General features: G+C 44.4%; 1 protein-coding gene across 1 annotated transcript in view; it reads left to right on the top strand.

The window, feature by feature from the left end:
• The window catches only part of atp6v1c1a (ATPase H+ transporting V1 subunit C1a), a 94,317-nt gene that overhangs the window by 52,866 nt on the left and 14,868 nt on the right, over nucleotides 1-26,583 (top strand). Inside the window, 5 exon segments of the mRNA XM_070888506.1 lie at nucleotides 1,219-1,317; nucleotides 4,229-4,297; nucleotides 9,983-10,075; nucleotides 10,164-10,257; nucleotides 26,257-26,354. Of these exon segments, the coding sequence (XP_070744607.1) occupies nucleotides 1,219-1,317; nucleotides 4,229-4,297; nucleotides 9,983-10,075; nucleotides 10,164-10,257; nucleotides 26,257-26,354 (453 nt within the window).

The raw sequence follows: 26,583 nt of genomic DNA on the forward strand, positions 1-26,583 counted from the left end.
CCCTCCCCCCCTACCCCCCCCCCCCCCCCCCCCCCCCCCCCCCCCACCACTCCTCACCCACCACCCCTCCCTCCCACCTCCCCCCACCCTCCCCCCCCCCCTCCCCCCTCCCCCCACCCATCCCTCCCCCCCCCCTCCCTCCCCCCCCTCCCTCCCCCCCCCCTCCCCCCTCCCCCCCCTCCCCCCTCCCTCCCCTCACCCCTCCCTCCCCCCCCCTCCCTCCCCCCCTCCCTCCCCCCCTCCCTCTCCCCCCTCCCTCCCCCCTCCCTCCCCCCCTCCCTCCCCCCCTCCCTCCCCCCCTCCCTCCCCCCTCCCCTCCCCCCCTCCCTCCCCCTCCTCCCCCCTCCCCCCTCCCCCCCTCCCTCCCCCCCTCTCTCCCTCTCTCCCTCTCTCCCTCTCTCCCTCTCTCCCTCTCTCCCTCTCTCCCTCTCTCCCTCTCTCCCTCTCTCCCTCTCGCTCTCTCTCTCCCCCTCCCTCCCGCTCAGCGGCACGAATGGCTGCAGAATTCTCCCTGGCTGAAGCACTTTCACACAGGTAGGAAGATGGTTTATTTAATCTTTTCTTGGCTTATAAATGTTTATTCAGGTTGGATTTATTTGTATAATATTTGTAGAAGTATAAATAAGGATTTATTGTCGAATTTAATGAGTTCCCTTCTCCTCCCCCCCCCCCCCCCCCCCACCTCGTTCTGGACGCCTAATTTGTAACCTGCGCCTGATTTTTTAATGTGTAGAACAGGTTTTTTCAGTTCTACAAAAATCTTCACTGGCTCCATTCTACTTTAGTTTGGAGTACATTTTCACTGTGGAAACTTTCAAATCAGGCGTCAGTGGCCGGACATGCCCCCTTTTGAAGAAAAAATTCTGTTCTAAAGTAGAACTGTTCTATCTGACTAGAACTGCAGAAAAAAAAATGTGGAGAATAGCGATTTCTAAAATAGTCCGTTCTCCACCAGTTGCTCCTAAAAATCAGGCGCGAATCATGTGGAAACTTGGGCCCAGTATCTTGTATGTTTCAGTAAGATTTGTAGGTTATTTCTTAGCCATTCGAATTAGGAATGTAATGTAACCTTTTGAGATGTTCTGAGAATTATTTCTTCATCCTTGGCCCAAACTATTATTGTGTCCTTTAGATGCGCTTGTAAGTATTAATTATTTTCCCCAGGAGAACTGAAGTATTTATCTTGTGCTGATAATTGGTTTGTGTGGTCATTTGTAGGGGAAGTTTGATGACGAGAAGTCTCGCTGATATTGTGAAGAAAGAAGACTTTGTAATGGACTCTGAATATCTTATTACTTTGTTGGTAGTTGTGCCGAAGTAAGAAACTTTTAAATGTTTTTTTTAAAGGTAACAAAAGTTTTTAAATTGTTTACGAGTCCAACATGGCTGGTTAATATGGAAAAAAAGACAAATATTGATAATAAAAGCTGAAAGTCCTTGGTCAAATCAGATGAAATGTGAAGAGATACATTTTGTTAAGAAAAGTGAGATAAACTCAATGGTGAAATTTTAAAGGGGATGCAGGAACCTGGGAGTTCACATACACAAATCTTTGAAGGTGACAGGATAAGGTGATAATGCTATTAAGTGTTTTATTTTAAGTTTAATTATCCTAATTATTAAAAACATGTCAATGCCTTGGAGAGGGTGCAGAGGAGATTTACAGAAATGGTACCAAGGATGAGGGAATTCAGAGAGACTAGAGAAGCTGGGATTGTTCTCCTTGGAGCAAAGAAGGTTAATGGGAGATCTAATAGAGCAATGCATTTGGGGAGGATTAACAAGGTAAGGGAATACATGATAAATAGAGGGAACAGAGAGATCATAGAGTGCTTATCAACAGATCATTGAAGCAGGTCAGGTAGATGAAGTGAAGAAGGCATACGGGATACTTTCCTTTATTAGCCGAGGCAGAGAATACAAGAGCAGGAAGGTTATGCTTCAACTGTATAAAACACCAGTTAGGCCACAGCTAGAGTACTGCCTACAATTATGGTCACCACATTACAAGAATGTGATTGCACTAGAGAGGCTACAAAGATTTGCGAGGATGTTGCCAGGACTGAAGAATTTTAGTTATGAGGACAGATTGGATAGGCTGGGGTTGCTTTCTTTGGAACAGAGGAGGCTGAGGGCAGATTTAATTGAGGTGTATAAAATTATGAGGGGCCTAGCTACAGTATATAGAAGGGATCTATTTCCCTTAGCAGAGAGGTCAATAACCAGGGGGCATAGATTTAAAGTAATTGGTAGGAGGATTAGAGGGGAGTTGAGAAATGTTTTCATCCAGGGGGTGGATTTAAAATATTTGGTGCTTTTTTTTTTGAAAAAAATGAAACACAAAAGAAACGAGAAAAGAAAAAAAATTGTTATTGCTTTACAGATTAAATAAAAACCCAATGACTTTAAAAAAAAAAAACAGATTTAGCAGGTTTATTTGAGCAATTCACTGCCTGAGTGGTAGAGGCAGCAACCCTCATTGCAATTAAAAAGTATTTGGCTATGTACTTGAAGTGCCGTAACATACAGGGATATGGACCAAGAGCTGGAAAGTGGGATCAGGCTGGATAGCTCTTTTTTGGCTGGCACAGACACGATGGGCGGAATGGCCTCCTGAGCTGTAATTTTCTACTATTCTAGGTGTTCAAAATTGAAGGGTTTTGTTAGGATAAATGGAGAGAAACATTTTCTACTGGCAGGAGTGTCTGTAACCAGAGGACACAGATTTAAGATAATTGGCATAAAAGCCAGGGTGGAGATTAGACTTTTTCTTTGCGAGTTATGATCTGGAATGCACTGCCCGAAGGGTGTTGAATGCAGATTCAACAGTAACTTCAAGAGAGAATTGGATATATTTTTAAAAAGAAAAAAATTGCCAGGCTAGGGGGAAAGAACAAGGGAGTGGGACTAATTCGATAGCTCTTTCAAAGAACTGGCACCGGGCTGAAAGGCCTCCTGTACTCATTCTATGATTTCCATTCAATTATCCATTATAGTCCCTATTATAATAATTAGTATCATTTTGTTGACTGCTGGGTTAGTCCTGAAGTTGAAACTTTGTAACAAATCAAACCTTCTGAATATTTTCAAGTGCTTTTACTGGAGTTTTATCATTAAATAGCAGATTGTGTTTTTTCTGGTTCAATCTAGTGCTTGAAACTGGAATTGCAAAAATATTAGACTTGCCAATCAAATTTTGATGGTTCATAAGGCAGAGGAATATTTGGTGCAATTTACAGTTCAATGCACCTTTAATATATACGGTATATGATCCCACATTTACTAACCTAAACTTTACCGCAAGGTCAAACTTCAAATATAGTGAAGGGGCTAATATGTTACTCTTGGGCCTTACAATAAGTCTGTTGCTTCCCAATTATATTTTAGGGTTTTATTGGGCACCTTTTGAATTGTCATCTCTGCATCCAAGATTATAGAAATAGGGAACTGCTGTCTATACTTATTCTACAATGTAATCAGGATAGAATTTTCAGGCACCTGGTTATGAGCCTGCATACAAAAACATAGAAATCTACAGCGCAGAGGAGACCATCTCGGTCTATCGTGTCGGTGCCGGCCGACAAAGAGCCACACGGCCCTCGGTCAACAGTCCTGAAGGTGGCGGACAGGTAAGGAGCATCCGGCCCAGCCAGTCCGCCCCACACACATGCGATACCCCATGTATCGCAACATTTTACACTCCACCCCACCCGGAGCCATGCGATTTCCTGGGAGAGGCAAAAAAAAAGATTTAAAAACCCAAGCCAATTGGGGAAAAAAAATCAACCATTACCCTTTGCTTCCTAAGCCAATTTTGGATCCAACTAGCCTTCTATATCTTTAGCCACTCTTTCCGATTGGGTCGATTCTCGGTTAAACCAGTTTTACTGGAAGCTTCTTTCAGGGTCAGTCACAATGAAGGCTGTAATATCTAACGTATTGCATCTAATGTTGTGCCATGCCCATCCCTCAATGAGGCAATGTGCAACCCCAACTGCTCAAACTATAATTAAGGCAAAATGGCCTTACTTTGGTTTCAAAATTTTAAGATGGTATTGTGATATCAAGAAACGGTTGAACGCACTCGATACAGCCAAGGCTATGGTCCCTGACAATATTCCGGCTGTTGTGCTGAAGACTTGTGCTCGAGAATTACAGTTGGATGCAAAAATATCACCCAGGCCCTTGAACTGTTGTATAATTATTCAACCACGGTTTTCTTTTTCAGAACAAGTTATTTTGAATGGGAGAAAACTTATGAAACTCTGGCAGAGATGGTGGTTCCACGATCAAGCAAGTAAGGGAGGTCTTTGATCTATTTTCTGTAATCTTTCTCAGTACCAGTTGAAAACCAGTACAAACCGGATGGTGTGCACCTGGGCAGGACTAGAACCAATGTCCTAGTGGCATGTTTGCTAGTGCTGTTGGGGAGGGGTTAAACTGATATGGCAGGGGGATGGGAACCTGTGCAGGGAGACAGGAAAGTAGAATGGGGGCAGAAGCAAAAGATAGAAAGAAGAAAAGTAAAAGTGGAGGGCAGAGAAACCCAAGGCAATAAACAAAGGGCCACATTACAGCAAAATTCTGAAGGGGCATAGTGTGTTTAAAAAGACAAGCCTGAAGGCTCTGTGCCTCAATGCGAGGAGTATTCGCAATAAGGTGGACGAATTAACTGCGCAGACATCAGTTAACGGATATGATGTAATTGGCATGACGGAGACATGGCTCCAGGGTGACCAAGGCTGGGAACTCAACATCCAGGGGTATTCAACAGTTAGGAAGGATAGACAGAAAGGAAAAGGAGGGGGGGTGGCATTGCTGGTTAAAGAGGAAATTAATGCAATAGTAAGGAAGGACATTAGCTTGGATGATGTGGAATCGGTATGGGTGGAGCTACGGAATACCAAAGGGCAGAAAACGCTCGTGGGAATTGTGTACAGACCACCAAACAGTAGTAGTAAGATTGGGGACAGCATCAAACAAGAAATTAGGGATATGTGCAATAAAGGTACAGCAGTTATCATGGGCGACTTTAATCTACATATTGATTGGGCTAACCAAACTGGTAGCAATGCGGTGGAGGAGGATTTCCTGGAGTGTATTAGGGATGGTTTTCTAGACCAATATCTCGGAGAACCTACTAGAGGGCTGGCCATCCTAGACTGGGTGTGATGTGTAATGAGAAAGGACTAATTAGCAATCTTGTTGTGCGAGGCCCCTTGGGGAAGAGTGACCATAATATGGTAGAATTCTTTATTAAGATGGAGAGTGACACGGTTAATTCAGAGACTCGGGTCCTGAAGTTAAAGAAAGGTAACTTCGATGGTATGAGACTTGAATTGGCTAGAATAGACTGGTGAATGATAATTAAAGGGTTGATGGTGGATAGGCAATGGCAAACATTTAAAGATCACATGGATGAACTTCAACAATTGTACATCCCTGTCTGGAGTAAAAATAAAACTGGGAAGGTGGCTGAACCGTGGCTAACAAGGGAAATTAAGAATAGTGTTAAATCCAAGGAAGAGGCATATAAATTGGCCGGAAAAAGCAGCAATCCTGAGGACCGGGAGAATTTTATAATACAGCAGAGGAGGACAAAGGGTTTAATTAGGAGGGGGGAAATAGAGTATGAGAGGAAGCTTGCTGGGAACATAAAAACTGACTGCAAAAGCTTCTGTAGATATGTGAAGAGAAAAAGATTAGTGAAGACAAACGTAGGTCCCTTGCAGTCAGATTCAGGTGAATTTATAATGGGGAACAAAGAAATGGCGGACCAGTTAAACAAATACTTTGCTTCTGTCTTCACGAAGGAAGACACAAATAACCTTCTGGAAATACTAAGCGACCGAGGGTCTAGTGAGAAGAAGGAACTGAAGGAAATCCTTATTAGGCGGGAAATTGTGTTAGGGAAATTGATGGGATTGAAGGCTGATAAATCCCCAGGGCTTGATAGTCTGCATCCCAGAGTACTTAAGGAAGTAGCACTAGAAATAGTGGATGCATTGGTGATCATTTTCCAACAGTCCAACTGGTTCAGTTCCTATGGACTGGAGGGTAGCTAATGTAACACCACTTTTTAAGAAGGGAGGGAGAGAGAAGGCGGGTAATGATAGACCAGTTAGCCTGACATCAGTAGTGGGGAAAATGTTGGAATCAATTATTAAAGATGAAATAGCAGCACATTTGGAAAGCAGTTACGGGATCGGTCCAAGTCAGCATGGATTTATGAAAGGGAAATCCTGCTTGACAAATCTAGAATTTTTTGAGGATGTAACTGGTGGAGTGGACAAGGGAGAATCGGTGGATGTGGTATATTTGGACTTTCAAAAGGCTTTTGACAAAAAGTAAAGCACATGGTATTGGGGGTAATGTACTGATGTGGATAGAGAACTGGTTGGCAGACAGGAAGTAGAGAGTCAGGATAAATGGGTCCTTTTCAGAATGGCAGGCAGTGACTAGTGGGGTGCCGCAGGGCTCAGTGCTGGGACGCCAGCTATTTATAATATACATTAATGATTTGGATGAGGGAATTGAGTGTAATATTTCCAAGTTTGCACATGACACTAAGCTGGGTGGCGGTGTGAGCTGTGAGGAGGATGCTAAAAGGCTGCAAGGTGACTTGAACAGGTGAGGTGAGTGGTCAAACGAGTGGCAGATGCAGTATAATGTGGATAAATGTGAGGTTATCCACTTTGGTGGCAAAAACACGAGGGCAGAATATTATCTGAATGGCGGCAGATTAGGAAAAGGGGAGGTGCAACGAGACCTGGGTGTCATGGTACATCAGTCATTGAAAGTTGACATGCAGGTACAACATGCGGTGAAGAAGGCAAATGGTATGTTGGCCTTCATCGCTAGGGGATTTGAGTATAGGAGCAGGGAAGTCTTACTGCAGTTATACAGGGCCTTAGTGAGGCCTCACGTAGAATATTGTGTGCAGTTTTGGTCTCCTAATCTGAGGAAGGACGTCCTTGCTATTGAGGGAGTGCAGCGAAGGTTCAGCAGACTGATTCCCGGGATGGCAGGACTGACATATGAGGAAAGACTGGATCGACTGGGCCTCTATTCACTGGAGTTTAGAAGGATGAGAGGGAATTTCATAGAAACATATAAAATTCTGATGGGACTGGACAGGTTAGATGCAGGAAGAATGTACCTGATGTTGGGAATGTCCAGAACCAGGGGACACGGTCTAAGGATAAGGGGTAAGCCATTTAGGACTGAGATGAGGAGAACTTTCTTCACTCAGAGTTGTTAATCTGTGGAATTCCCTACCGCAGAGAGTTGTTGATGCCAGCTCATTGGATATATTCAGGAGGGAGTTAGATATGGCCCTTACGGCTAAAGGGATCAAGGGGTATGGAGAGAAAGCAGGAAAGGGGTACTGAGGTGAATGATCAGCCATGATCTTATTGAATGGTGGTGCAGGCTCGAAGGGCTGAATGGCCTACTCCTGCACCTAGTTTCTATGTTTCTATGCAACTCCTTCTAACCTCTGACTTTGATTTTGGTGCAGAGCAGTTTAATCCAACTATTTAGAAGCAGTGTAGCTATTGGGTCTAAGCTTAATTTAAGGCTCTACTAACTGATGTAACTTTCAGTTAGCAATTATAGAGACTCCTGGTATACTTGAGTTTAACAGCCTAATAGTACAGTATTTTAATATATGAACATACTGTACCGTGACCTGGGAGAACAATAAATTAACTGCTGTTCATGAATACCAGCTGACTGTTTTATGCTGATTAGTCAGTATTTGCTGATAACATTTAACACACATTAGCCCGGACACCCCTACCCTTGGTGCTGTTCCGTTAAAACTCCTGCTGTTAATGGAAAGGATTTAAGCTGGTGCACATTGCTGGTAGGAATTCTCCTCTACTGTATGTAGCAGCTGGAATCCTTTCAGTTAGCAAGAGGACTCCATCATCATCATCAGCAGTCCCTCGAAGCGAGGATGGTTTGCTTCCATGCCAAAAAGGAATGAGTTCACAGGTGTTTCAATGTTCCAGATCCTGAACTAATATTCCAGATCCCGAACTACATCTTGAAGGGTGGAAGATGCCTGTGGCACACCAGCCACCACACAGGCTTGACAGAGCTAGGTCTTTGTCCAGTGGCAAGGATTACCCAAGACGATTGGAGACCTGCTTTGCTGCACGGTCCTAGCCCACGCACATATCGCAGTGTGGGCTGGCTCGTGCTGCTCCTGGCCCCTCACCTCTTCTGAGCCCCAAACCCTAGCCTCTCCTGGGTCCCAGTCACTTCCATCTACAGACTCTTGCCACTCCTTCGTCCCTCCTGCTGTGACTACCCGCACTGCAATCAGCGACCTAGTTTCACAGCCGTCACCCTCCTGCAGCAGCACATGCTGCTCCCTGCAGTGGTATGCCGCCACACACTGCTCCCTCCAGTGGTCCCAGCCTGATGGTCTTGCAGGCCGGGACCGCACCGATTTCCGGGCAGGGCTGCCGCACACTTCTCCCTTTAATGGCCCTGTCCTGCTGATGGTCTTGCAGGCTGGGACCGTGCCGATTTCTTGGCCGGGCTGCCGCACGCTGCTCCCTCCAATGGCCCTGGCCTGATGATGCAAGAGGACTAGAGTGGTGCTGAAGGGACATGAGGAAGGGAAATGGATGTCAGATGAAAGGGAAGGAAGAGGTGGAGGGGGAAGAACCTGGGCCTGGTACTTCTGGTGGCAAGAGAGAGGCTCAGTGGTGGTTTGGGAAGGGGAGCAGGAAGGATGCTAACTCAAACTGAGGGGAGAGAAAGCATGCCCATTTCAATGGAAGGGGGTGGTGAAAGAATACTGGGTTGGAGGGGCAGAAGAGTGACCAGTTGAATTGAGATCGGGGGGGGAGGCGGGGGTGGAAGGAGAAGGGGTGGAGGAAGAAAAAGACACACTGGCTGAATTGAGGGAAGGAAAAGGGAGAAGAGTACTATGAACTAGAAGGGTTGGAGGAAGAGAAAGCGCCATTTGAAAAGGTGGAGAGTTGGATGGGTTCAGTCATGTGTAAATTTCAGTAGAATTTATGTGGCAGTGACTTTTGGGAAAGTGGTGAAAATCCAAAACTTTTTCTTAATTCAGTTCAGAAAATGTTAGTGTGAAACATACAAGTACTTTCAATTAACCAGAATGTGTAATTTTTAATGTCATATTTTCAAGAGCAGCATGCTCCTGGACCCATTCGCAATGTACCACCAATTTTGTGTATCCAGGATTTGAATTTCCTTCGGGCTTTCATGTACTTGGGTTTTCTTTCCTACAATCTGGTACAAAGCTTGTTTAACTACTTGTTTTCACATGTAGTAGGCTTATAAATCAGGGCTGCTCTTGCAATGTCAACTTTTTTGAAGCTGCTGGTCAGCTTTTGCTAATTTTCTAGGTTGGTGTGTATGCTTATAATTCCTCACATGGTGAAGTTTGGAACTCCGATGGCCCATCCAAGGGGGAGATGTCGCAGAGGCTGGGTGTTTGCTTACAGGGCGAGAGTTGGATGGGGCATAGTGTCTCGGTGAACTGGGGCTGCAGTTACCTGCCTCATTCTTGCATCCTTTTTCAATGTTCTAAAAATGAGGTCCCCTGCTCACCTGTGGTGTACATCATGGCAAGACCAGAAGATGGGAGAAGATGTTGGGCAAATTTTAAAATAACTGTCTTGTACATTGGTCAGGCATGCAACATGGATTGAATTGCTATGCTTTTTAGCATTTGTTAAAAAGAACTGATTTATATTAAAAATATATCTCTCACTTGTGTTACATGTACTTAACATGCTGTGAGTGAACATTGAGTGAGTCCCAGCCACAACATTGCAAGTTCAGTGCTCAACCTATATTGAGTGGGCGCTTTCGGGAACAGGATAACAATAATCTTGTACTTCAATTAAAAATCAGGTCTCAAAAATGTAAGCAATGATGTAGAACGATTTTAGATGTACCTTTTTTAAAGAGAAACTTTTGTTTCCCCTCCTGAAAGGTTGATATGTGATGACAACGATAGTGGCTTGTTCACGGTAACGTTGTTCAGGAAGGCAGTTGATGACTTCCGACTAAAGGCCAGGGAGAACAAGTAAGAATTTATTTCCAAATAATTTCGATTCGAGCTCTGCATTTCAGAAATGGTTGCACTCAGTTTTCTTTCCTTCCCTTCCATTCAGGTTTATTGTTCGGGATTTCCAGTATAATGAGGAGGAACTGAAAGCAGATAAAGAAGAGATGACTCGACTTTCAACTGACAAAAAGAAGCAGTTTGTATGTATTCAGATCTAAACTGCGATAAAGGCACAGCCTATGCAGCTGTAAAAGCCATGTTCTTCATGTGCAGTGTACTCCTAGAATAAGTATATAACTGGTCATTCAATACAAGTTGGTGCACAAGCTCTGCTATAGGTTGATAATTTAGAAACTTGCCACAAAAAATATGGAGTGCCATTCTTATTACTTGTACTGGATTGGTTTTGAGCAGATTTAGTAATTTAACATCAGGTGAAGAAATTTGAGAATCGACGTGTCATAATAAAAATTGTTAGGACATTGCTAATCTAATGGGTAGCTGCTCTCATAAACACTTACAATAAAACCTCGCCCTATTCAAGTAGGAGGACCACACACAGTACTGAACTATGGCTCGCTGAAACTCCAAATTCAACAATGTTCTTCCAGACTTGGTGATTTGCCCTCCTGCAGAAGGTAGTCAGAGGGAGCAGCACTGAGAACAAGCCCAGAACTGCATTGCAACAAACATTGCGGCAGGAGCTGGGAGGTGTTCATCAGTTCTGGAGTTGGACACGGTGCGAATCTACTAAAATAAAATGGAAATCATAGACCAGGTGCTTTTGCCAAAAGTATTCTTTCGATCTGATTAGGTAGCAAGTTTGCCAAGGGTGCTGTTCTTATTTTTCATTAGATTGAGTGTGTTTTTCTTACTGCATCCTTCAAGCAAGTAGAATGTTTGATTTCTGGGGGTTTAGGTGGAATGACTTCATACTGGCCAGCAATTATCCATCAACCAACACAATCAAAAACCGAAAAACTGGCCATTAAGTTCATTGCTGTTTGTGGGACCTTGCTGTGCGCAAATTGCTGCCGTGTTTGCCAACAAATCAACAGTGACTACAATTCAAAAGTAATTAATTGGCTCTAAAGCACTTTGAAATGTCTTGAGGACAGGAAAGTTGCTATATACATGCAAGTTTGTTTGTTTTTTCTTGGAAATAAAAATTTTAATGATTTCAGCGCTGAAAGAAATAATAGATCGACACAGCTTGACTCAATGAACACCCCTTAGTTTAAAAAAAGAATTGCATAAACAAATTTGGAACATATACTTGAAAGAGCAGCTGCAATTACTTGGAACAGCCCATTTGTAAGTTTATGGGTATCCAGTTATATTTTGCTAAATGACTTGATGATTATTTTTGGTCATTGCTAGTTGTTGCTTTTTCTCATCATCATCATAGGCAGTCCCTCGGAATCGAGGAAGACTTGCTTCCACTCTAAGAATGAGTTCTTAGGTGGCTGTACAGTCAAATGCGAGAATCACAGTCTCTGTTACAGGTGGGACAGATAGTGGTTGAGGGAAAGGGTGGGTGGGACTGGTTTGCCGCATGCTCCTTCCGCTGCCTGCGCTTGATTTTGGCGACGAGACTTGAGGAGCTCAGCACCCTCCCGGATGCACTTCCACCGCTTAAGGTGGTCTTTGGCCAGGGACTCCCAGGTGTCAGTGGGGATGTCGCACTTTATCAGGGAGGCTTTGAGGGTGTCCTTGTAACATTTCCGCTGCCCAACTTTGGCTCGTTTGCCGTGGACGAGTTCCAAGCAGAGCGCTTGCTTTGGGAGTCTCGTGTCTGGCATGTGAACTGTGGTCTGCCCAGCAGAGCTGACAAGTGTGGTCAGTGCTTCAATGCTGGGGATGTTGGCCTGGATGAGGACGCTAATGTTGGTACGTCTGTCCTCCCAGGGGATTTGTAGGATCTTGCGGAGACATCGTTGGTGGTATTTTTCCAGTGACTTGAGGTGTCTACTGTACATTGTCCATGTCTCTGAACCATACAGGAGAGCGGGTATTACTACGGCCCTGTAGACCGTGAACTTGGTGACAGTTTTGAGGGCTTGGTCTTGAAACACACTTTTCCTCAAGTGGCCGAAGGTTGCACTGGCGCACTAGAGGCGGTGTTGGATCTCGTCGTCAATGCCTGCTCGTTGATAGGAGGCTCCCGAGTTGAGGGAAGTGGTCCACGTTGTCCAGGGCCGCAACGTGGATCTTGATGACTGGGGGACAGTGCTGTGCGGTGAGGACAGACTGGTGGGAGGACCTTTGTCTTACTGATGTTTAGCGTAAGGCCCATGCTTTTGTACGTTTCAGTAAATATGTTGACTATGTCCTGGAGTTCAGCCTCTGTCGTCATCCACGTACTGTAGCTCGACGACAGAGTTTGGGGTGGTCGTGGACCTGGCCTGGAGACGGTGCAGGTTGAACAGCTTCCCACTGGTTCTGTAGTTTGGTTCCACTCCAGCAGGGAGCTTGTCAACGGTGAGGTGGAGCATGGCAGCGAGGAAGACTGAGAAGAGGGTTGGGGTGATGATGCAGCCTTGCTTGACCCCGGTCCAGACGTGGATTGGGTCTGTGATGGATCTGTTGGTAAGGATCACGGCCTGCATGTCATCGTGGAGCAGGCGGAGAATGGTGACGTACTTTTGGGGGCATCCAAAACGCAGGAGGACGCTCCACAGACCCTCACGGTTGACAATGTCAAAGGCCTTTGTAAGATTGAAGAAGGCCATATATAAGGGCTGGTGTTGCTCCCTGCATTTTTCCTGCAGCTGTCGCGCTGCAAAAATCATGTCCGTTGTGCCCTGGAGGGGTCGAAATCTGCACTGCGACTCTGGGAGGAGCTCCTTGGCCACGGGGAGAAGACTGTTAAGGAGGACTCTAGTGATGACTTTCTCAGTGGCTGATAGCAGGGAGATTCCTCTGTGACTTTATATGATACATATATGGCACACTGTCGGCTAAATAGCAGGATACCGTCCAATTCTGGGGCAGCCAAGGGTAGGTCTTGTGGCCACACACCCAATAGGTGCCATGAAAGGCAATGAATGTTAGCTGTTTCTTTGTCAGCAACACTCCGGGGCCTGTCCAGGCTTTTCCATCTGTTTTAATCCGAATCCCCGTTACGTTAAAAACTCCCACATCGGTCCAGTTTGGATGGTTCCGTGGCTTGATTACATTATAATTCCGGGAGCAGTTACTATACCCCATATTTTGGCCTCCCTTCATGTTTCTAATCAGACAGACCGATTCCCCCGGTTTTCCTACCCCCGTTGTGTTAGTGATGACAAAAAATGGGGGCCGTTTGGAATTATTGTAGCACGGTTGGTACCCCCCTTCAAAGGTAGTCAGATTGTAACCTGCTGACTTCCATTTACGTGCCCAGTTTTCCGTATCCTGAAACGCATTGCCTGTTTGGTTTTGATTAATTATCCACTCAGCCATTTCCGAGATATTCAAGGGAACTGGCCTCAAGGGAATCCCTCCCTTTGAGTGAATAGGAATATGCGCACACCCAACAACTAGAAATGTTACCTTGTTTGGCATAAATTTATGATGTATATAAAAAGGTATTTACATGTAATTCCCTGGGTACTCTACTATTTCCCTTTGGTGCAGAAGGTCGGCTAGTAAGAAGTAGGCAAATGCCTAGAATACCTACAGTCAGTAGTACATAAAATTTATACATTTTGGCAAAAAGTAATTGTCCTTATCAGATTTCAACTTCAGTTACAGGTGCTCATTTAACGTGAGTGTCATGGATCCAGGCTTTCTTTCCTTGGACTTTAACAGCTGCCTGGGTGGTCAATAACACTTGGTAAGGTCCCTTCCACTTGGCACCCAAAGGTTCTTTATGCAACTTTTTCACATACACCCAGACTCCCGGGATGATGTCGTGTCCTCCTTCGGGTGGATTACCCCAAGCTGCCGATACCTGTCGGGAAACAGAACTAATAGCATTGGTTAGGTTCTGATAGTATGATAACAAAGTATCGCTCATTAAGTGAACATCAGCTTTCCGTAAATCGATAGTTCCTGGCAGCGACATGGGTCTTCCTGTTATAATTTCAAATGAGCTTAGACCTGTAGTTCTGTTTGGGGTTGCCCTAATGCTACATAGCACTATTGGTAGTGCCTGGGGCCAGGGTGTTCCTTCTTGGTGATATTTGGCAAGCCGTTGTTTGAGTTCGATTCATTCGCTCTACTTGTCCTGATGATTGTGGATGATAAGGACAGTGTAAATTCCACGTAATGTTCAGTAACCTACAGACTTCTTGGCAGACAGCACCTGTGAAATGTGTTCCCTGATCTGAATCAATGTTACTCAGGACTCCCCATCGGGGAATGTAATCCTTACACAAGACCTTTGCAGTGTGATTGGTTGTGGCTCTTTTAGTTGGGACAGCTTCTACCCATCTAGAGAATCTGTCGACCATGACAAGAATGTTAGTGTATCCTTGGGATGGAGGGAGATATATATAATCGACCTGCATGTGCTGGAATGGTCCGGCAGGGGGCCTCAGTTGGGGCACACAATGGTCTGCTACCAGCTGGGCATGTTTTTTTAAATCCCTGACCCCACCAACTTTTCTGGAACCGTGCCATCATCTGTTGTGAGGCCAAGTGTCCCCACGAGTGGATCTGTTGGGCTAAAAAAGGCATAAGCGCTTGTGGCGCGACTGGCTTGTCGGTAACTCTTTGTCTCCAGACACCATCTTCGCATAGCTTAATTCCTGCCTCAATCCATGTCCATTTTTCCTCTCTGGAGCACTCGCCTTGCATTGTTTGAAGGTCTCGTGTCAGAGTCCTGAGTGCTTTCAATTTGCATATCTGTGTTGGTTCTTCTGGGGGAGCGCCCTGTGAGGCGGCATCTTTAGCTGCCTGGTCGGCTAGGGCATTTCCATGGTATTTTCCTTGGTATGGGCCTTACACTTCAGGATGGACATTTCCTGAGGTAATTGTATGGCCTCTAGTAAGTCTCGGACTTCTTTTCCACTTCGGATAGGTGTACCAGCAGCAGTGAGGAATCCTCTTTTCCGCCATAACAGACCAAAGCCGCGAGCGACTCCAAAAGCATAACGCGAATCTGTGTAGACATTAGCTGTCTGTCCTTCTGCTATTCGACATGCTTCTGACAGGGCCCGTAACTCGGCCTGTTGTGCTGACGTTCCTGAGGGTAAACATCCTTTTGCTTACTACCTCATATAAGGTTGTAACTGCCCATCCTGCTTTTCTGGTACCATTGTCAACGAAGGAGGAACCATCTGTAAACAGGATGAGGTCTGGGTTGTGCAGAGGCTCCTCTGCTGCTAAGACTGCTTCTTCTGTTTCTTTTAAAATCTCCACGCAGTCATGCTCTTCACATTCTCCCCACTCTTGCTCTCTCGATTCTGACATCGGGAGCATAATTGCGGTAGTAACCGGGCTGGCCCAGACGATATGGAGATTAGGAGCTTCCAAAACTGCTGTCCAGCGGGTTCATCTAGCTGCCATCACCTGAGACATTCTATTCATAGACAGCAAAGCGTGTACGGTGTGGGGACACTTGACAATCAGCTTTTGGTCAAGGACTAGACCCACAGTGGTCATTACCGCTCGACATGTAGCTGCCATGGCCCTTAGGCAACTTCCCCATCCGAGGGCTATCGCATCCAGTTTTGCCGAATAATAGCCAATAGGTCTTTGCCGATCCCCATGTTCTTGTGTCAGTATAGCTGTCATGTATCCTTCTTTTTCATGGACAAACAGGGTAAATGGCTTACCACTGTCGGGGATTCCCAGAGCCGGTGCTGAACAGTCTTTTTCAAACTCAAAGGCCTCTTGCTGTTAGTGAGGGTGATGGCTTCTTTAGAGGCACGTTTCCCCTTTAAGATATCATTCAATGGCTGAGTAAGCTGTGAAGGAGTCAATCCAATTTCTGTTAAAGTTGCACAATCCCAAAAAGGACCTTAGTTCCTGAATAGTGGTGAGTTTTTTAGTAGCCTGAATGGCTGCAGTTCTATCCTGGGTAAGTTCTCTCTTTCCTTGTGAAATCTTTTTTGTCCCAGGTATACAACCTCTTCTTGGGATATTTGTGCTTTGTCGATGCTGGCTTTATGTCCTTTCAGCCAAAGGTGGTCCAGCAGAGCTCGTAAATCTTGTTCATGCTGTTCTTCCGTGTTTGAAGCTAGCAGGATATCGTCTACATATTGGATGACGGGAGGTAATTCTCGCAAATGGCTTTGTAAAGCCATGTGGAATACCGTAGGGCAGTTGTGGAAACCCTGTGGTAACCGGGTCCAAGTATACTGTTGTCCTTGGACAGTAAAAGCAAACCACTGTCGAACCTCCGGTGCCAGAGACACCGACCAAAATCCATTGGCCATATCTGTAACCGAGAAATATTTATGTTCCGGTTTGAGGGCATTAAAAATGGTGGAGGGATCTGCGACCAAAGGAGCTTTTTGATCAATACACTGGTTAGCTTTCCTATAATCGACAGTCAAATGGCAAGTTTCATTCGATTTCTGTACCGGCCACACGGGGCTATTGGAGGAGCTATGCATTTTAATAAGCACCCCTTGTTTCTCCAATTGCTGAATAACTGGTAAGATTCCCGCAATGGCAGTTGGACTGATGGGATGCTGTTTAGTGCATGGAGGCTTGGTCCCGGTAAATGACGCAGGCTCCATCTGGAGTAGGCCACAATCGTTCTTATCTTGAGCCCATATTGGGTGTTCCTTCAATTCTTCTTTCTTCATAGTTCTAATTGACCATGTCACCTGACCATCCTCTAAATGCAACGATGAATCTACTTGGATTAGAACGTCCATTCCCAAAAGGGGTTGATCTACTGGGCCTATCCAGACCGGCGTGGTTCGTTCATGTGGACCCAGTCCGATAAGTACCGGTGTTGTCCTTTTAATTTCCATTTTATGGCCCCCAACTCCATAGGCTGTACATGTCATACCATCCAACGGCAAAAAGTCTCCATATTGTAGGGGTAAGCATGTTAATTCTAAAAGACAGTCCACATCCTTATCGCCCACCCTCACAGTTATATATAGCCCATCTCCCCTCTGTTGTATTAGTGCGAGGAGGGGGGCCAGGGCGGGCTCCAATCGTTTTTTGCTATCCCAAGTAACTCCTTCTGTTGTTGTATTGTTAGTCGCTTAAATGCTTCTATGGGGTCGTTATCTTGTGACAAGCCTGGCTTGTTGGCTGAATTGTATCCATGGCTGCGTCCTCTTCCCCGGCCGTGACCTTGCTGTTTCGCCCTGCTGTTTGGCCCAGTGACCTTCTTTCCCACAATAATGACATTTTCCGGGTAATTTTCCTAATGACTGTTTATCGGAATCCTGGAATTTCCATCCCATAGCCTGCACAGCTCGGACGTTAGCTCCCATATCCCTGTCTAATTGGTTACATCGATCCACCAACGCTGCAAAGGTAGTTCCTCTACCTTCCCAGTCCGGTAACACTACCGTAAGCATTTTGGACAGTTCTGGCTTTAGACCTGCCACGAAAGCAGCTTTCAGGGGTCCAAACTCTTGTTCATCCATTTCCTCATCTGTATTATTCATACCCGAATGTTCTAGCTACGTGCATCTAAACCACTCGTCATACTCCAGGACCTCCTCTGTTCCTTTCCGTTGGCAGGCTGCAATTTTTCCCCAGTCTGTCTTAGCTGGACTGAAGGCTTGCAGCCAATGTTTAATCGCATTCCATCCTGCATTTAATTCTTGCTCATCCCGTCCCAAAGCTCCTTTTCCCTTGCCGTACAATTTTCTTATGTTTTTGGCACCAATTTGGTCAAAATTTGCACTCCGTCCCAGGGATAGAAACATAGAAAATAGATGCAGGAGTAGGCCATTCGGCCCTTCGAGCCTGCACCGCCATTCAATGAGTTCATGACTGAACATGCAACTTCAGTACCCCATTCCTGCTTTCTCGCAATACCCCTTGATCCCCCTAGTAGTAAAGACTACATCTAACTCCTTTTTGAATATATTTAGTGAATTGGCCTCAACAAATTTCTGTGGTAGAGAATTCCACAGGTTCACCACTCTCTGGGTGAAGAAGTTTCTTCTCATCCCGGTCCTAAATGGCTTATTCCTTAGACTGTGACCCCTGGTTCTGGACTTCCCCAACATTGGGAACATTCTTCCTGCATCTAACCTGTCTAAACCCATCAAAATTTTAAACTTTTCTATGAGATCCCCTCTCATTCTTCTGAACGCCAGTGAATACAAGCCCAGTTGATCCAGTCTTTCTTGATGTCAGTCCCGCCAACCTGGGAATCAGTCTGGTGAACCTTTGCTGCACTCCCTCAGTAGCAAGAATGTCCTTCCTCAAGTTAGGAGATGAAGTTGATATGTATTTCTTAGGCAGTCCAATTGGTCCCACGTTTTCACTCCCCCTTTCTTTGGATCGGGCAACTCCTTGGACCATTTATCAATTTTCTCTGGGTCCGCCGGATCATGAACTAAGTATTTTTCATACAGCCTTTTCTTTGTTTTTGTGGTTCTGTCCTCATCTGCAGTCTCTTCTGATTTGACTACAATTCGTTTTTTTTTAAACTGGGCAAAGCGCACCCCTAATTCTTCATCCTCCGACTCTGTATCGTCGGAGGACTCAGAATCCGTATCTATTCCTTGGTCGTGTCTTCGGTTTTGCGCTTTTAATTTATCCAAACATGGGTACCCTGGGAATTGACCGATGCATTTTCCTTTTCCTATTTCTGTCTCTTGACCTAATGATTTTTTCCCCCCTTTTAATTTCACCTTTAAGATCTTTAACTTCCGCTTCCAACTTTTCAAGATCAAGCTTTTTCTGTCTCATTTGTTCACAAACCGCTTGCAATTGGTCCTTTGTACTGGTCAGGTCCCTATCATGTTGGGAACACGTTATAATTTCATTCTGCTGTGGAATCTGTCCCATAACAGCTAAGGACCATCTGATTCACTCTCTTTATTTTTCATACAGGTCGTTTTTCCCCAGACTCTCTTGATCTCGTCCAAGGACCATTGTCCTTTGGAGGTTCTGTACTTTTGTTCGATCTTAATACAGGTTTTAGAATTGTTGCTCTATGTATTCTTTGAACTGTTCGAGGATTTTGTCTATCGAAACCTCAGGTGGTGCCTGCCCGCCTTTAACAGTTGTAGGCAATTCTTTGCTCTTATCTTCTGCTGCCATAGTACTAATTTCTTTACTGGGGTCTCGAGTCATAGGCTTTCCAGCCGATCAGTGGGTCGGTGATTAATTAACCAACGCACTGCCGAAGTTTAGACGTCGATGGGACCTCGAGCCGATTACCAACCGGAGGGTTCGCAAACCGGAGGCTTTCGGAATTGCGTAGAAGGGGAGGTGAATGTAGACAATTGACCGAGGACTTTTATAAAGAGGAGTCCTTACCTCAGTATGTAGGTCCGATGTCCAAAATTCAGTTTCTTCCCTCAGCGATCCTGTTCGTGACGCCAAAATTGTTAGATCTCTTAATTTTTAATGAGATGCGAACTCCGGTGATAGATTTAAAGTAACTTTATTCTGGCAGCTACAACAAACTGCTGGCTTTATGCCAGGTCCTTTGTCCTTCTGAAAAACATGGCAAAAAATGGCTGTACTTATTCTGGATCAATTTACAACCGTGAACTCGCCCCCTTTGACCTTGGCTCAATTGATATGTTGTTAGCCCATAATTGGCTCTTTGCCAAAGGTCCTGAAATGTCAAGTTGATGCTTAAGGCATCGTGCTATCTCTCACGTAGGCAGGGGTCTGTGTTTTCTCAACTTTGCAGCCTGCTTGAATTCTCTATCAAGTGCCCCAGCATTGACTTTTTTGCGACACTGCTTCTGCTGTCCCCTTTGCTTTGGGGCTATGTTGATGTCAACGATGGATCGGATTAGGCGGTGGTCCTCAGCTCCTAATATGGCGCGGGTGATGCGCAATCCTTGCGATCCCTGGCTCGGACGATGACATTGTCGAGCAGGCGCCAGTGTTTGGAGCGAGGGTGTTGCCACAATGCCTTGTATTTGTCCCTCTGTCTGAACAAGGTGTTGGTGATAAGTTCATGCTCTAGATATAATGTCAGGAGTAGGGTACTACTGGAGCTGGTTTTCCCTATCCCTTCTCTGCCAATCACGCCTCCCCAGAGGTCTGTGTCCTTGCCAACCCTGGCGTTGAAGTCGCCAAGGAGGATCAGTTTGTCGTCCGTGGGGCCGCAGGTCAGGTATTTTTCGAGGTTGGAGTAAAAACCCTCTTTGACCTCATCTGTTGCATCGAGTGTTGGGGCGTACGCACTGCTGACTTGGGCGCACTGGTTTCGGGATAGCATCCTGAGGCGTTCGTTAGCCCCGCAGGGCGAGTCGGAGGCGGTCGACCAAGTCGTTTTTGATGGCGAAGCCGACTCCGTGGAGGTGGCATTCTGCCTCTGGTTTCCCTTTCCAGAAGAAGGTATAACCTCCACCTTGTTCCATGAGCTGGCCTTTCCCCTGCCCACCGGGTCTCGCTTCGGGCGGCGATGTCAATATCAAAGCATCTAAGTTCCCGGGCAACTATGGCGGTGCGGCGTTCCGGTCTGTCGCTGCTGGGGTTGTCCATGAGGGTCTTGACGTTCCAGGCCATGAACTTCATGTTAGAGTAGTGGAAGATGCCTGTGCATGATTTCTTTTAACATAGGGTGGTTGTTGCACACCGGCCACCACACGGGCTTAGCTGAGCAAGGTCTTGGTCCAGTGGCAAAGGGGTCCAAGACGACTGGAGGCCAAGCACTGCTGTATGGGCCCAGTTGCCTATGGCGAGATGTTGGTCGCAGGCTTGGCGCTGGGTAGTGCCCTTGATGGTAGGTGGTCTACCTTTCCAATGAATGGCGCTTATTTTTTGTTGGTTCACATTTAGGCAGTGGCATATTTGAGGCAATCATTATGGTTAACTGAACAAGTATTGGTTATGTGGGATTGTCAATTTTTTGCCCTGTTGCAATGAGGTATGAGACTTGCATCACTGAAATAAATGGATAGATGAATAACACAAACTTTTAAAAGCTCCAAGAACTTAATTTTACACTAATTTCCTTGAATTTTTACTCCACTGAATGATAGTTGTTTGGTTCTATAACTCTTTGCCGTCTAACTCCTTCCAGTTTAATATGATCTCACCTGAAATCTGTTGCCCATTAGTAGATTCTTGCTGTTAAGTTCTGTATTGACATCCTTTCTTGTCAGTATAACAGTCCTGTATTTAGGATTAAATTGATGTGCGATTGATCACTATTCATTTGTTCCATGTGATTCTAAGCAAGTATCTTTTCAAATTTAACTTGAGAATATTGATGTGATGGAGAGAAGCAAACAAACACTATAGCCACAACATGCTATCTCCATGTGCAGCAGAAAGGAGCACCCAAAGCTGGCTCCCTTTCCTCTTGCCCACCAAACCAAATCTTCTTGACCTCCCTGATGTAGCGCTGAACACTCATCGAGCTCTAATTGCACTCCTAACTCCCTTTATTCCATCTCAGAGCTCATCTTGCTCCCTTGACTCCATTCTCACTAAACTGCAGCTCACCCTTCTTTCCTTTCTGGTCCCTATGCTCGCTGATACTGTAAATGGTTCACTCTCCTCGGGCACAGTTCCCTTCCCTTTCAAAATCGTCATCATCACCCTTCAAAAAAAATAATAAAACTCGCCCTTGACCCCTCTGCCCTTGCAAAGTACCACCCAAACTTTAACTTCCCTTTCCAAAGTCCTTGAATGTCATTGCCATACAAATTTGTGCTCATTTCCTGCAACTCCACAGTTGAATCTCTCCAATCAGCTTTCCATCCCTGCCATAGCACTGAATAATTGACATTGTCTGTGACTGGCTTTTGTGCATTATCCCTCGTCGTCTTCCTGGGCCACTCTGCAGGCTTTTATACGGTTGACCACACCAAAGTGCTCCGATGCCACCTTGTCCAGCTCAGTGGAATTGTCCTCACTCGGTTCCACTCTACCACCAGGAAGGACACGAGCAGCAAGATCATTAGAACCCCATCATTTCCAAGTTCCCCTCCAAATTGTACACCATCCTAATTTGAATATGAATCACCATTCCTTCAACATTGGTGGCTCAAACTCTTGGAATTCCCTACCTAACACCATTGTGGGAGCACCTATCACCACAAGGACCTCAGCTGTACAATGAGAAGTCCCACCATCACAGGGCAGCTAGGGATGGGTAATAAATGTGAGTTTGCCAGCAATTCTCCTTTTAAGCTGCGCAGTCACGCTGCGCTTGGGACCTCCTGCACAGCTGGTTTGCCAGCTTTTTGCCAAAAACTGCACATGCAAGGTATTTTGAATGGACCACGCAGCCACTTAAAGGGGCCGCACATCCAAAAAAAAGAGGTAACATTACTTGCCAGTGCCTCCCACCCCCCAAAACAAAAAAAGTGCTGGGTGTGCATTGAAGTTTAATCCATTAAAAAAAAAATTCGCAAAATTAGAAAAATCTCAGGAATTTTAGTAAGTGTGTGTAGCTTAAGAAATTTGACCTGAATACTGACACACTCTAATATTCTGTGCAATATTATATATTTTTTAAATATAATTGTTTTTAACTGTGCATAGCTTCAGCAACAAAGTGGCAAAATCTAACCTGGACCTAAATTAGGCTCATTTAAGATTAAGAATATACCACCTCATCTTGTGATCTTGCATGTTGAAGCTATATGATCTAAATTTGGTATTTTTGGTATTTTTACCCTTGCAAAGTTATTTTAATTAATACATTTAAGAACTTAATGCAGTTTCTTTGGGTTGATATTAAATAAAAGGATATGTTTTTTAAGTGGTTGGTTGATGCAAGGTGTTGGGACTAATTGGGTATTTAAATGAATTAATTTCATATCAAAATAGGTGCAAAGTAACATGACACTAGCTTACAACCTAGTGGAGTACAAAGTCGAGCGCCGAGCCTTCTAATGTGTGACTTGATTAGTCCAGTTCATTGATAAATTCTTGCATTTTAAAAGGATTCAAGAGAGAAATTCAATAAAATAAAATTTTAGAATTGTAAATCCCAGTTCACCAAAACGTTGACTGATGTCAACCAGAATGGTTTTCCCCAAATCTCAATCTCTGTGTCTCTCTCTCTCTCTCTCTCTCTCTCTTTCTCTCTCTCTCTAAGTTTTGTTTGATTTTGGTTCTTTGTGCCTTTCAACTGCACATGTGATGTGGTCTGTATCATTGCCATCCAGTACATCATAGCATTAAATAATTATAACATGACTAAAATAAAGCAATAGCAAAAGTCTGTATTACTAGTAGAAGGCACAGAAGTTTCAATGTCGTTGCATCAAATTCCACTTGTATTTCCGCTCTGTTTTTCTCACCTCCCCATTTTCTACCTGAAGAAAACTAAAAGTTGCCATGCATTTATTACAAAAATGTAACCCAACAACCATGATGTATATTGCCCTGATTATATATTTCACAATATTGGAAAAAAATGGCCACATCTTCCTGTTGTGCTGCAAGCGATGCCTGTTGGCATGGCACCAATAGTTTTTGATGAACAGTTCAACTTTCCCCAGATGCAATAATTTAAATTCGATGTTAAAGGGAAGAAAATTAGGACAAATGGTTTGAACACTTGCCCACAAATCCTTTTTTGATAAAGGTTCAGTTGATTATATTAATTGCATTTGTTAGCAGCAAATGCTGTCTTAGCAAATCAAGAAAATTAGATAATTTGAAAATGATGGAAGCATCCAATTACTTTGCTCTTTCAAGAATGCAGAAAATGTTGTTACCACATTGCAAATATAAGATGTGTGCAATAGAAATAAACTAGGAAGAGCTGCACATTGATCAGATGACCTTTTTATTTTGCCAATAACTGTTTGGACAAATGTAAACTGTTCACTGGATTTGAATTCTGGTTGTATAATGGATCTAGAGAAGATTCTTGAAGTAGCCATATTTAAAAGCTTAATCAGTAAGAGCAGGCTATGATACCAAAGTAATTACTATTGCAGTTTGATTTTAATTTGGATACTGGTTGATTTCCTGTGGTATTGCACATTGTAAGTTAAGAGCAAGTATATTGTTCAGGTTGAGTGGGGTTACAGGGCAGGAGGATAATTGGACCTGGCCACAGGATTTTGCTGCAGGCTAGAAGAGGCTGAATGGGATGGCAAAGTGAGAGGGAAGGAAGAGCATGATTGGAGGGAAGGGAGAAGGTATAGTTGGGTTGGAGGCAGCGGAGAAAACTGTAAGATGTTAGAGCTCACAGGAACTCGCTGCACCTTTGAGACTAGTAATGCCACCACACAAGTCTGGCAAGGGCGAGGGCAGGGGGAGGGGAGGACATTTAACTGACCTGATTGAGTTCTATCTATTCTGTCTTCATTTCAACATCCTGGGAGGGAGAGGAGTAATCTCTCTGCCTTGCCATTAATGCTGGTTCCTTGCAATGATTCTCCAAAAAATTACAGCTGTTTCTCCCAGTCTGGATACAATTCGTTGTAAATGTTTCCATGGGACCTAACAGTTTTCAAAGAGTTGAGGTGCAAGCTGGGGTGAGAGCATGTCTGTTGAGCTGCAGGCAGCTGTTTGGGCGACAAGGATTAACAAATGGCGGCTGGCTGTGGTGAAGCAAACATGAACTCCGTCAGAGGGGCAAAAGTGTGGTCAGGATGGCGAGAGCACTTCGGTTTGGAAATGTGTGAGAAAGCGGTCACAGTGAGGAAGCAGTGACTGGTGCAGAATGTGAATAGCTATGGCAGACAGACGATGGAGGGTGGTGAGTTGGACAGCGATCGGCCCATCAGCTGAAGACAACACAAAGCAGAATGAAGCTCTACAAGGGAAGCCCGCTAATATTTATATTTTGGGAGCGAGGAAACATATACATTTAGAGTAGAATGAATGTATTTCTAGAACTTGGGAATTTGTATATTCATATAAAAACGTAAATTGAAACACATTTATAAAGGCTAGCCTTGGGGCACCAGTTGTCGGTGACTAGGAAGCCAGCAGAAGCAGGCATCCAATTAAACTTAACATTTTAGAGGGGAGGGAGGAGGCTGAAAGGTGGCAAGATCTTAAAAAAAAATAGAGAGAAAATGTTACATTTAAATTTGAAGTATTGAGGTGCCACCTGAAGGTATGACAGTTTTCGGGGTATGATAGCATAATGGTTATGTTACTGGCCGAGTAATCCAGAGGCCTGGACTAATAATCTGGAGACCAGAGTTCACATTCCACCATGGGAGCTGAGGAATTTAAATTCAGTTAATTAAATAAATTTGGAATTAAAAAGCTAGGATCAGTAATTACCGGATTGTCGGAAAAACCCAACTGGTTCACTAATGTCCTTGAGGGAAGGAAATCTGCTGTCCTTACCTGGTCTGGCCTATATGTGACTCCAGACCCACAGCAATGTGGTTGACTCTCTTAACTGCCCTCTGAAATGGCTTAGCAAACCACTGCAATGAAGTCAACACTGTGGGAGTACCTTCACCACACCGACTGCAGCACCTCACCACCACTTTCTCAAGGGCAATTGGAAATGGGCAATAAATGCTGACCTTGCCAGCGATGCCCACATCCTGTCAACGAATACATTTTTTTAAATGACAAATGGTGATGAATGATGAGTGCCCGGTGTATGTACGGAATTTAATATACCTGTAGATAGATTGAGTTAAATAGATGGTTCATTTTCGGGGTGAGGGAAGGTGAAAAATACCATTTCTGTCATGCCTTGAGCTGGCACCTCAATACATGTCTCACTACACGTGCTGTGCTGTAATCCCTACCGTACAATTTTAGACATTTGTATGAAAACTGTGCAAATGACCTTTGACAGAAAAATGTTTGCTTGCAATAGGCACATATTATTTGTACCTGTACACATTTTAGCCTTCTAGAGTATTAAGAGTATAAAATCAAAGCCGATAATCTAATTTGGGTGGTAAATCTGTTAATGCAGCACTAGATTAAAAATTGTTAAAATAGAGGATTGCTTCATGTTACTTTTTATAAAAAGAACAGTAAATGCAGGTAACCAAGCACACAGATTTTGTTTTATACATTCTAGTTGTAAAATAAATATCTACAGTTTTGTAAATGATTATCGTAAAGTTTGAGGCTAAACAAGTGCGGGGGAAATACAGGTGACTGTACAGCACTGCAATAAACTTCTTTGCTTAAAGTGCTGAACTGTTTGTTTACAGGGTCCCTTGGTGCGATGGCTGAAAGTGAATTTCAGTGAAGCTTTCATTGCATGGATTCATGTGAAAGCATTACGGGTTTTTGTAGAGTCTGTTCTAAGGTATGGTTGATTGATAACTTTACTCATTTGAAATTTCACACAATGCTATTGCACAATCGCATTTTTAAGTTTTTCTTTAGTTTCAACTCTTTCAATTTAATTTATAATCATTGTTGAATCGTTCCACTAAATTAGTGTGCAATGTTTGAGGTTGTTTATCAGAAGCCTCTTTTCTTCACTCGTACTTGACACCTCACTCGAGGTAAATCACCTCTCCAGCCAGAAATCC

This window comes from Pristiophorus japonicus, chromosome 1, assembly GCF_044704955.1.
Source record: "Pristiophorus japonicus isolate sPriJap1 chromosome 1, sPriJap1.hap1, whole genome shotgun sequence".
In the NCBI taxonomy this organism is placed as follows: domain Eukaryota; kingdom Metazoa; phylum Chordata; class Chondrichthyes; family Pristiophoridae; genus Pristiophorus; species Pristiophorus japonicus.